Source organism: Barbus barbus (genome assembly GCF_936440315.1).
Source record: "Barbus barbus genome assembly, chromosome: 8".
NCBI classification, from domain to species: Eukaryota; Metazoa; Chordata; class Actinopteri; order Cypriniformes; family Cyprinidae; genus Barbus; species Barbus barbus.
Window position 1 is genome coordinate 16890266 of NC_136736.1, and position 12422 is coordinate 16902687.

Genomic DNA, 12422 nt, shown 5'->3' on the forward strand with positions numbered 1-12422 from the left:
TTCTGGACACCACTGGGGTTAGATCAGAAGGGATGTGACTCGGGTTATCTTTGGCTAATTAAAGACCAGTTGTGTTGCTGCATTCTGAAGTGAAAACATAAGGTAATTAATGAGAGGCCATAGGGACTTGGTTGTTGTTATCAGCTTGATTTTTGCCTTCAGAATGCAGAGCAACAGCAGGTTTCAAATTTTTGTTCATCAGCTGATTCTGATGTTGGATTCAAGGGATTCTCTTCCATCCATGTTGTCACTGACAATATAAGTACCTTCTCTTTTTGTTTCTGACATTTGTGAACCGGGTACAATATTTAATTCCCTCAAATGAGAATGAAACAAACTTGACAAAATTACTTCCTGCCAAGGTCTTTTTGTGCAAAAAGGTGCAATTCACAATTTGTACTCATGGTGTTGCTATTGGTCTTCCACAGTTATAACAGCGATAGAGGCACATGGTGCACTGAGGAGTCTTGTCTGTGCAGTCAATGTGACTTTTTATCACAATTACAAGTAGTGCTGCTGGGCATGTTCTCACTGAAATGATTCAGTTTGACTGGAATAATGGGTAACATGAGAAGCATATTTCGCAAGCATCCAACTTTTCCAGTCAATCAAATGGCTGCATAAATCCATCTAATATCCACTTGAATGTGTAACTGCACTGAATTGCTTAATCAAATCAAACGTTCTTTGCTTTAGCTGGTAATGAAAAACTTATTGGTGTATCAAATTTGTTTGTAAACTTCATAATATGTATTTCACATAAAAATGTCTTTTAAATGTATACATTATTCAAAGTCATTAATACTGGGTTAATTCTTTCTTGCCTGCTGTTTGCCAAAAGTTAACTACCTTATCTGGAAATGAGGAACAATAGGCTGTCTATTACTGTCTCTTGGCCCTTTAAATCTGTCATAAATTCCAGACTGTTTTAGATATTACTGTACATCTGAGAGAGACCCAGCTGTTATCACATCTTGTTTACAGAGGAGATCTAACCCAGCAGCTGACAAGCTCAAGGCATCATCCCTGCTCAATATGCTATATTGTCAAAGAGTAAGTTTGACATATAACTATCCTCTTCATGACAACATCAAACCTCAGTGAGGAGTTATACAGGTTTTTATTATTATAATTTTTATTTTGCAGGGCTTAAAGAGTCTTAATTTGTGCTTCCACAAAATCTTAAATCAGAGCAGAAAGATGCATTGAAAAAAATGAGCTTTCCAGTACAAATATCCAAAGGTCCTTGAATCAAGATACATTTACTTGAGATGCAAAATGAAGATATGAAGTTTTTTTTCTGAGAAACTGAACAAAACTGAGCTTATGCTTAAAACAAGAACAAATATCTGTCCATGGGGAATGCAAACTTGTTTTCACGTTGAATGAAGTTGTTTTTCTGACCCCATTTGCAGATATATGTTCTTGTTAATCACAAACGTACTTCTAACCTCTTCTAATTTTGATAAATCTCTCATAAAACAAAACTTATTTAATGTTATTCTGCTATACAAGTAAATGTATCTTGATTTAAGAAACTTCTTTTTTGAAGTGAGATCAGAAGTTATTTTCATATTGTTTGAGAGCAGAGCTATCCAAGTCTTAAGATATTAAAAAGTCATGAAGATCTGTAGGAAGTTGTATTTTCAAACAACTAATTTATTGCTCCCTAGATTACATTTAGAGACCATGTTGTTATATTGAGTTCCCTTTCAATTTATCCCTTATATTTTCTATACTTGGTCTTAAAAGGATCTTAATTTTACCTTCATAAAACCTGCATTACCCTTGGTTATAGCATACTGTTATTTCTCTTTAAAAATGTTGCAATGCTATATATAATATTCCTTACTTCATTTGTTAACAGCTCAGAGAAATGAAAAATCAGTTTATCATAGTTTTAGCTGTATTTAAACATTCTCTCGCTTTCAACAGCTTTTATTTCAAATTTATTAACACATGTAAATATCTGTTTTAATGAAAACTGTTAAATAACTGTTCTTCCCGTCTCTCTGTAGCACTGTCTTAGGTGTCTTACATGATGGACTTTACAGTTTATTGGCTACATTTGCAGTCCTCACACCTCTGGCATGTTCACGCAGGTGAGCAGGGACCCTGGCCATCTTTCTGGCCAGTTTATGGTTCATTGAACAAGTATGGAAAATATTGTTTTGTAAACTTATTTGGATTTTACAAATGATCTTTAAAATATAGTATTCTGAAAAAGAGACGTTTTTTTTTTTCTGAGTTTACTTGGCACTGATATTTTACATTGGTTAGACCCATCAATTACAATAACAACACACAAAACATGTGTTACTTGTAAATGTGTCTAATCCAAATACTTTACACAGCTGCATCAGCTTCATCAATTTTCTGCACGTTTTAAAATAAATAGGGATATGCAGCAGATAAGTGCAGCAAATAACATTTGCATTTGAAGGTAAGTATTACATTGATAATGATGGTGACTGACACAAATACTGGGAGCAGGTACCAGAAATGTAGTAGAACATCCTAGAAAGATCATAGTCATAATGTTCAGCAGGGAGTTTTGGTTAATGAAATTTGCAGTCTCTGATGTTACTGGCTGTCAGAACTCTTTGCACCTTTCTCATTCCTAGGTTGATTGAGGAGCTCCTCTATTCGTTGAAGGTCATTATCAGTGTCCTGATGTTTCTCACACTTCATTTCCCCAATGAGATCATCTGTAAGCTTGAGACGAGCATTCCTGTAATGGAGACATCAGGTTCATTTTCAGCTCAAAGTGACTAGTTTATCAATTCTGTCCAAGTACGAAAAGATTTTCTTTTCCTGGTGTTACTAACCATTCAGTGACTCTCAGCTCATGTAGCTCTCGTCTTTCCCGTTGTCTCTTGTCATGCATGGTCTCGCCCCCCAACTTCTGTAGACCAATGATTACAAGTCCAGCCGGCAGCCTGTTATAACATCACATGATATCACATGAGTGAGAGTGCTGCTTATATAAACACAAGGTGTGCAGGTAATCACGGCCATGCTGATATTTAACTCTTCTGTTCTGAGTGCTGAATAATAGTCCATTTTCATTTCAGTTACAACATATTTTAATATGCAATGGATTATCAACAATAAAAACACATTTTTCGGGAAACTATATGCCAAGAATATTTTTCATTTTCATTTTTCATCTCAAGTGAGCAAACTATATCAATCCAAATGTTTGTTGACAGAAGTGTAAAATTATGCGTAATGTGTAACAAAATGTGTAAAAAGAACAATACCCCATTTTTGTTTGTTACTTGTGAAATTCAAAATTTCACAGGCCCCACCATGAAACAAGTTAAATAAAGACAAGTAAACAGTCAGTAATAAAATAAGAACAAATAAACCAATTCCAAGCATTACCATAAACAAATAAGACAAATGTTCATGTTAAGTGCACACAGTGCTTCAAGTTTTTCAGGCAGGTCTAACAGTATTCAAGGTACAGAATATAATGCATACATTTAATATACTTAATCCTTATTATATAATTAATCCTTATTAAAGCTAGGTTATTCAGAGCAGATTTAACCAGTGACTTTCTCTTTTTCTTTTGTTCCTTAATAATCTGCTGTCACTTTAAAGACCAAATGCATGGATCACATATTTTCTTCCAACTGTTCATGCTGATTAAATACTTATTATTAAGAATGTGTTTACATGGATACTCACCAAAAATGGGCATTTTGACTTGTTTTCTGATTTTGGCCAGATACTAGTACTTTTAACTGCGTAACATTTTCCACTCAGTATCTGTACTTTCACTTAAAGCAGACATAAACTTGTAAATACAAATATGGTTCATTATTATTATTATTAGTAGTAGTAGTAGTAGTTTTGGTAGTATTGTGTGTCGTGTTCATTAATAAATTTACAAACTTCAAAAACTAGCCAAACTAAAATTAACGAAAATTAAAAATTAATTTATTATTAATAAATAAGCCAGTAGTAGCTTTGGAATCATTAAAATGTATTTTTAAAGTATATCTTCAGTTTGTTTGTATTTTTTTTTTTTTTTTTTTTTAGTTTTTGTTATCAACAATAACACTGATGAAATGCTCCATGATAATTCACTGAACCATTTCAAAGTCCAATAATAGCGAGCATGTTAGCGTGTAACAGTCTTCACACTTTGTAGAGCATAATGTAATCTGTAAAGCCTTTTTTCACTTTGTTGCACCTGACTGAGGCATTAAGGTCTGTCTGCCAGCACACTGTGTGCTCCAGGTGTGTGTTAAACAGTTGCTTCTAACTTAAGCATCTCTGCCAATGAGGGGAAAGAGTGAGGAAGTAGTAATGAATCTAAAACAAAAAGAACTATAACAGGAACATTGAAAAAATACGTAAAAAAGAGCACAGAACAGCTGATAGTTCTTAAGATCAAAGACTTCTGTTTAGCATATGGGTACCTCTGGTAATGAGAAATGAAGAATGAAAAGAGGAGGACTGGAGGAGCAAAAGGGGGAAGGGTGTTGTTTTGGCTGGGGGATGCAGATGTAAGACAGAGGGTTACAGGGAAGGCCACAGCTGACTGACAGAACGCCCTCAAAGAGGGAGGGAGATGGTAGTGTGAGGGGGCAAAGAGTGCAGTGTTGCTCCAGGGTAGACACATTTCTCCAGGGAGAGCAACAGCGCGCACACACACACAATCTCTCTCTCTCTCTCTTTTCTACTCACCCCAGTACAGCTCCTATGGCAGTACCAGCCAACAGCCCTCTAAGTCCCAGATTCAGTCGGAACATTCCTCCTGTGAGAGCTGAACACAAACACATGCGAATACTGTCATTCTATCCTGTCATCTTAGTATGTTCAGCAAAAATGCTTTTAAAATCACTTGAGGCAGACACAGGCCTACTAAAGTACCATCACCCAGAGACCCAGAGGATGAGGAGTTTGTGAACTTACCACCCGCAACAGCAAAATGGCTCAGAGCATTTTTGTCTCTGTACACTGTCAATCCAGTACTTACAGTGCTGTAAAAAAATTAATAAATTGAACAGCATAAAGCGTTTTTCATAATTGCAGAAACTGATAGGCAATTAATTTTCCTGCAGCAACAATCCTAGTATAGTAGTTCTAAACCTATTCTACTGTTTTCAAACACATGCTGTATATACTTCTAAAATTCAAATGTGCTTTAGAAATAATGCTGCTCATTGGAATGTAGTTTTTCATTTGAACTAACTAGCAGTGCCTAAAGAACAAGTTAAAGTAATAAATAGTTTTCAAATAGGTTTCCTCAAACAGTCCTACCACCCATTTCAGCCTTCCCCAAAATCACACCATTGGCTAAATCAGGAATGTTTTCACAATTTACAAAAAGAGGGAAAAATAGAGAGAGACTGACAGTGGCAGTACGAATGGAGAAGAAGAAAAAAAAGAAAAAACACTTCCGCCACTTCCATAAACACTACATTAGAAAACACCCTCATAGCAGCGTTAACTTTTTTTTTTTTGGTAATTTGATGCAAAGGTAAAGTATAATTTTTTTTTTCTTTTTTTTATATTTAAAATCTTTGCAGGATAAAAATATGACCAGGTGCAAATAATAGATTCATGAGACCACGAATGCCTGTTAAATATACACAAAACAAATTGATTCTCGTTTAATCACTACAGAGACAGCCAGCTGTAAATGTCGGAAGGACTAGCCGAGCGTAAGGCTGCTCGAGGCGGATATATGAGCACTGAGCGCCCGGTGATCAACTGGAGCTTCGAAATCGGCATAGCAAATTTTCAAACAGGCGCTATATCTCTATAAATTAACCGCAGATTTGAGTTTTAAACAACTACATTCGTGCCTGAAAAAACTCTTAAAACTACATTTCATGACAGAATAACAGAAATATTTGGAAAATTACACGGTTTTTGGGCAATGACGTTTCACAAGTCCACAAGAACAGACAAGAACACACATTGAGAAATGGTTGTCTGTGTGAAAATATAAAAGTATAAAATACACGGTTATATTTGTTGTGTGTGTTTGCGCACTGTGATGTAATAAGCAGAACACAGCAAAGTGGAACGAGTGAAGGAGAAGCTTTATCCCCTTGTAACACGCAAAAGTGACGATTCTAGTAAACCAATCAACATTCTGCAGTGAGTTTAGCTCCACCCTTTGCTGTGCTAGATACCCCAAGGAAAGGGTACCAAAAAAAAGTGGTACATGGTATGGATCGCTACTTTGGTACCATTCATAACTTCTGACAATGGAAACGGACATAATTGCGTACCGTACCGAACAGTATCACTCAGTGGAAACGAGCCATTAAATGTGTGGATTCTTATGTGAGAGGACAACAGGGGATGGACTTTTTCCACTGGAGGAAGTATTATGAATTATGGGGTTGCATTTTAGCCAGTGCTTGAAGTGGAAAAAAAATAAGTGCCGGTACTCACCCCCCCGCCCCCCAAATTTATGTATTTATTTATTTATATTAAATAAATAAGTACTTTTTAATAATTCACAATGTATGTATAGTGCCACAATCAATCAATCAATAATTAAATAAAAGTTTTCAATACAAATTAGCACAAGTCAAGCTGCAATACCAAACAGGACCACAGGGAGACGCCAAAGACCACTAAATCGCCTGCCTTTAATATACGGATCCATTCAGAATCGCTAAATCTCTGACCTCCGCATAATCAGCGTTCATAATAAAACACTCTTGCTTTTAAGCCAAATACACACTGAAAAGAATCATTTGACTGACATCTGGACGTAAGTCATTATTCTCTCCGTAATCGCTGATAAAATCGGCATTAGCGCTGTTTTGAGCTTACTGTTTGAACTCGCAAACTCCTGGAAAGTCCAAGGATCCAGTGAACGGTTTAAAATTATGTGATTGCTAAAGCCTGTTTCTTTTCATTTTAAGATATGATTTTCGTTATAAAGTACTGATCCAAATTAGTAATCAATAATTAATTATTATTCTACTACTCCGCGGACCTCCCCTGATATGCTCTCGCGCACCACACAATGAAGTAGACCGACTCTGCTTGCGTTCATTCACGTGATTGGTCGAGATGAGAGGTGATCCCGCCTGGGTAGTGTGATTTACATAGTTTCTATATCATTTCTAATCATATATGGGATCATATAGCCTAATCACCCAGACCCTGACGATTTTACTCTGGGTACCGGCAACATGTCAGAAGTGCTGGTACACACAAAGAAGTGCAGGTACTCTAAAGGCTAAAATATAGAACTGAGTACCGGCCCACTTCAAGCACTGATTTTAGCCAGAAGCGATGGTTTGAAGTTAAAAAGCCTTAATGATGGATTTGTTTCATACAAACATTCAGTTTTACACTAGTGCTGTCAAACGATTAATCGCATCCAAAATAAACGTTTATGTTTAAATAATATATGTGTGTGTGTTGTGTTTATTTATTATGTATATATAAAAACACACACACATACAGCATATATTTTGAAAATATTTACATGTATATATATTTATATTCATATAATTTATATCATATATTAATATATAAACATATTTTTCTTAAATATATACATGCATGTGTGTGAATTTATATATACATAATAAACATACACCGTACACACATACATTATGTAAACAAAAACTTATTTTGGATGCGATTAATCGTTTGACAGCACTACTTTTTTTGATGGACTGGAGTTATGTGGATTACTGTAGTGTTTTTCATCAGTTGTTTGGACTCTCATTCTGACGCCATCCATTCATTGCAGAGGATGCATTGGCAAGCTTATGATATTATGCTAAATATCTCCAAATCTGTTCTGATCTGTTCATTTTTAGGTGAACTAGGCCTATATATTTATGTCAGACAAGTACATTCAATCATGTACTGTAATTAAATGTTTCACAAATTAAACCTAAACATATCTAAACTTACTTAAACATGGTCACAAAAGCTGCTACCCTCCAGCTCCACCTCCAGCCAAAGCGAACAAACCCACGAATAGCTGCATTATGGGATGAACGCTGGAGAGACACAAATATATACACAAAGCATCACTGTATGCACATTTCAGCCCCATAAAATGATAATGTGCTTTTCTCAGCTATACTAAATAAAAAACAAAGCAATTCAAGCATCAAAAAACATATTTTACAGTACTCAAGTATTCTGAGGCATTAATGGACAATGAGAGCAGACGTCAGTGTGAATTAAAATCTATTGTTACAAAACAGATACATTTGACGAATATATTTTCAGCCTCTGTTCTTTTTGTCTTACCACTGCATCCACGCTGTTTTGGTAAATTTCAGCCTGGCTGAGCTGGATGAATCTCTCACGGGCATGTCTTGCTCCTGGTAGGCCTCCATAGACCATCCCAACCACAGCTGCAGCAATGCCACTCTTTACTATATTCCTTAACTCCTCTGAGTACATCTGACCCTCGCTGTGTGGAAAACAGAACAGAGTCAAAGAGAGGCAAATGCACCATGCCCACAAATGTTCCACAAAGGCATCTCTGATACTGTGTGTTACAAATATGCAGAGCTGGGTAGATTACTTACAAATTGTAATCCGTTACTGATTCCAGATTACATGACAAAAATTGTAGTCAGTAACGTAATCTGTTACATTACACATTTTAGGTAATATAATCAGATTACTTTCAGATTACTTTTGATTTAACTCATTTATCACATTGATTTAAATAGCATTATCTTGTACCATAATGATGTAAAAAATGCAAAGAGTAAGAAAACTTGTTCCATTCATTGTAATTTCAAGCGCATTAAACATTATATTACAGTTTCCCAAACTAGGGTTCGTAAAGGAACTGCAGGTGGGTTGTGAGTTTTAATGAAAAGCTGACAATTAATTAAATCATAAAAAAAATAAAATGAAATTAAATCATTTTAAAACAAACTCCCTTTTTTTTATTTAATTTGTTTTTTTTAATTTGAACTCCCTTTCGAGGAAAGTCTCTTCACTTGGCGGCCATATTTGCAACGCCTCCAGTCAGCTCATACAATACAATCTGAATGAACAGGGGAATCCTGAAATCTCAAAAACTGCTCGCTGAACTCACATTGTCAAATCGGCAACAAAAATCTGAAATTAATTGCCCCATGAATGTTGTTTCTTATACTCAAATAGCGTTTAAAAATCTTATTTTTCAGGCTAGACCAGGCAATGTGCATGCAGAATCATAACCTGCTTATACTGTGCATTGGCAGGTCTAGTCAGGTTTCTATGGGAAATTTGGCTCTTTCATTTTGAAGGTGGGACTATTCCTCCATATTTTGTGTTGCAGTTTCTCCCATTCATAAGTATAGGAGTGAACAGTCTTTGTGTTTCTATAGTCTTTGTTTTAAATAAAACACTTACTAAAAAAGATGAAATATTTTTATTTACCTGCATGCCATGTGATCATTAATCAACATCAAAGAAACCGTGAACATGCAAATGTGATACTTAATTATTGAAATATTTATTTTAAAATCTCAGGGGTACTTAAAGCAAATATATTTGGTGAATAAGGATTAGATGACAAAACGTTTTGGAATGCCTGCATTACATGTATCTAAGAAATAACGTGAATATGTTCATTTTAATTAGTTATAATTAATAATACATGGTTAAAAAACCTACAGAGTAATAATTCAAATAAAAATGAATGTGTTCATCAGTAGTTGATGCAATGTTGAAACCCTTCTTAAACCTGAAATGATTTTTGTAAATCCAGTGGTCAAATGCTGTCACCGCCTGACTAATGACTGATCTTTGTTTGAATGTCCGCAAGACTGGACTATTTATACATATATAATAAGTATATATTCGGTAGACTATTTTAGAAAGGAAAATTTAAAAGATGAAAAAGAGAAATTAGGGGGAATCAATGATTTATGAATAATTTATTGCAATTGTGTGAATAATATGTAATCATGTAATCCATAAAAAAGTAACTGTAGTCTGATTACGAGTACTTTAAAATGTAATTTACTCTGATTACAAGTACTTAATTTTTGGAATCTGATTACGTAATCCAGATTACATGTAATCAGTTACTACCCAGCTCTGCATATCATCTGGCTGTGTTTAGTTAACTGTGAATAAAATCTCATATCACGTGTATCAAACAAGGCCGGTGAAAGGCAAAGGACTACACCTTTAAAGTCCTATTACAATGGCAGAGCAACACAAAAGTGTGTTATGTATTGCGGACACATCACTGATACTTACCCTCTGTAGAAAAGATCTTTGATATGATCCCATCCTGTGCCAGGGAACTCTGGTTTACCTAGGTGCTGTGGTAAGGTCTGTGTGGAGTTACTATCAGACGCATGGACACTAGGAAGTCTGAACCCCTGAAGACTCAGATGTGAGCCCTCAAGTCCATGTGCATCTGTCCCCCCACATGTGGGTGACGAATTCTGCCGGCCTGCAGTACGCATCAACAAGCTATTCAATCACAGAAACACAAGGCCAGAGGTATAAGAGCGTGTTTATGCATGTTCATCCACACTGACACACATGCCCTATGGTTAGATGACAGAATCATACAGACAGGCTGCATTTAACACCTGAAGCAACACAGCTGTCAAAAAGAGTTTCTGCATCACAGAGGAATAAATTATGGAGGCTTGTTTCCGCCACGGGATAAAAAATAAATAAATAAATAACTGTCACTTTTTATATCACAATTCAGACTTTATTTCTCGTAATTCTGAGAAAGTAAGTTAAATAAACAAAGAATGTAGACTCTTATCCTTGCAATTACAAGTTTACATCTTACAATTCATTTATAACTAATAATTCTGCTCTTTCCCCTCAGAATTCAGAGTTTATATCTCGTAATTCTACTTTTAAAAAAAGGCTATATATGATATATATATATATATATATATATATATATATATATACATATTATAGTTTATATATATTATTGTAGGGAATTGTAATCTCACTGGTGCTGAGTAAACTACAGATACATTTACATGCTTAATAAAATACCCTGCAATTATACTTTTGGTATACTAAACTAGTATAATTAAAGTCTGCTAAATCTAAACAAGTAATGTTGTGCTAAATTCACTTTAATTGTGCAAAAGTAGTGCTGAGGTCCAACTAAAGATATACTTAAGAATATTTTGTGGAACTATTGCAAGTATACTTCAGGTACACTTTAGACCTTATTAATGGTTATATTAAATCACATTTTAGGCAAATGATGGAAGGTGCGTTAAGGCATTAAAATTATGTGCATTGTGCAATAAAGAAAAGTTCAAATAATGTTTAATTATAATTTGACATCAGTATGTCTTAAGTGATATGTCAGTAAATATGTTAATGGATTTGAAGTATACTTAGTTTAAAATAAATGTATTTTAAATAAATTATGGCATACGTGTCTTTTTTTTTTAACTAGGGCTTTTATCTTACAATTCTCTCTTTTTTTCTCAGAAGAACTGCGAGATAAAAACCCAAGACACCAAAAGGTAAAAACCAAAGGTAATATGAATGCTGCTATGGAGGAAAAATAGTCAAACATAAAGTAGAGTTCAATATATTCCAAACAAGTGCAGAGAAGCATGTTTAACGAGGCACAAAATGATATTCTAGTCTTGCGTCCTCTGAAATACTGCGTATAATCTACAGTACGTAACGTTAGGCAAATGACATCGCTTAACAATTTAGGATCATTTGTAAAATGCCAAAAAAAGTAGTTTTTCTCACTGTGAATGACAATACATATACAGGAGCAAATTGTAGTATAAATCAATATGGCATAATTCTCATAAAATCCGACATGTCTCACCTGCCTTCATTCAATGCTCTCTCAGCGACCATTACAATGTCAACATGTTCACTTCCTTACACAGTGGTCCAGTTGCGCCATCTAGTGGTGGAGGACCCGACTAATTGGCGAGTTTTGCTCAAACAAGCGATTTGAAATGTTTTAAATAAGGAATAAAGAAGAAGAAAAAAAAAAACATTCTCAGTGTTAAAAACCCCCCAGCTTTTATTGTTCATGATTACCTTTATTGAAACAAGTTTGAGGTCATAAAAATGACTGAGACAATCTTAAATCTACAGACACAGTGACAATTATCTCCTGGAATACTAGAACATATTCAACATCTCAGTATCAATTCAGCTATGCTTACATTCAAATGATCCTCTAGTGGCACTTAAGTGTAACGTCATAGATACTTTAATACTAACACTGTTTTACTGAGGTTTTGCTGGTATTGTTCCATTGATAGTGACATAGAAGACATGTTAAAAATGGTACGAGTTCATCCAAAATCACTAATCATCATTCGGATCCAGAGATTATTTTTTACTACAAAAAGTCATTCTGCACTTGATCAAAGTAATCTACTGACATTATTTAATGTAACAAACAAAGGCCATGATGACAGGATTTATTTGAATTGGCTTCAGTT

General features: G+C 34.9%; 1 protein-coding gene across 3 annotated transcripts; it reads right to left on the bottom strand.

Annotated features, from left to right (window-relative positions):
- Positions 1 to 1102: 1102 nt before the first annotated feature.
- On the bottom strand, positions 1103 to 11835 carry LOC306873927 (complex I assembly factor TIMMDC1, mitochondrial-like). Of its 3 annotated transcripts, none has more exons than XM_079423503.1 (8): positions 11792 to 11833; positions 10216 to 10434; positions 8257 to 8422; positions 7912 to 8000; positions 4930 to 4997; positions 4702 to 4780; positions 2829 to 2939; positions 1103 to 2731 (listed from the first exon to the last, which is right to left on the bottom strand). In XM_079423503.1, the coding sequence occupies exons 1-8, from the start codon at positions 11821 to 11823 to the stop codon at positions 2584 to 2586; spliced, it is 912 nt and encodes a 303-aa protein (XP_079279629.1). In that variant the 5' UTR covers positions 11824 to 11833; the 3' UTR covers positions 1103 to 2583. The 3 variants fall into 3 exon arrangements, with proteins under 3 accessions (XP_079279629.1, XP_079279631.1, XP_079279630.1); XM_079423505.1 differs by having other exon boundaries at positions 1626 to 2731; positions 11796 to 11835; XM_079423504.1 differs by lacking the exon at positions 11792 to 11833 and adding an exon at positions 11710 to 11789 and having other exon boundaries at positions 1626 to 2731.
- Between the last annotated feature and the right edge of the window lie 587 nt (positions 11836 to 12422).

Coding starts and splice junctions, on each gene's coding strand:
- LOC306873927 (XM_079423503.1), bottom strand. CDS start 11,823: ATGGTCGCTGAGAGAGCATTGAATGAAGGCAG. Junction 8,001..8,256: donor AAAACAGCGTGGATGCAGTG/GTAAGACAAAAA, acceptor GTGTCTCTCCAG/CGTTCATCCCATAATGCAGC. Junction 2,940..4,701: donor GCCATAGGAGCTGTACTGGG/GTGAGTAGAAAA, acceptor ATGTTATAACAG/GCTGCCGGCTGGACTTGTAA.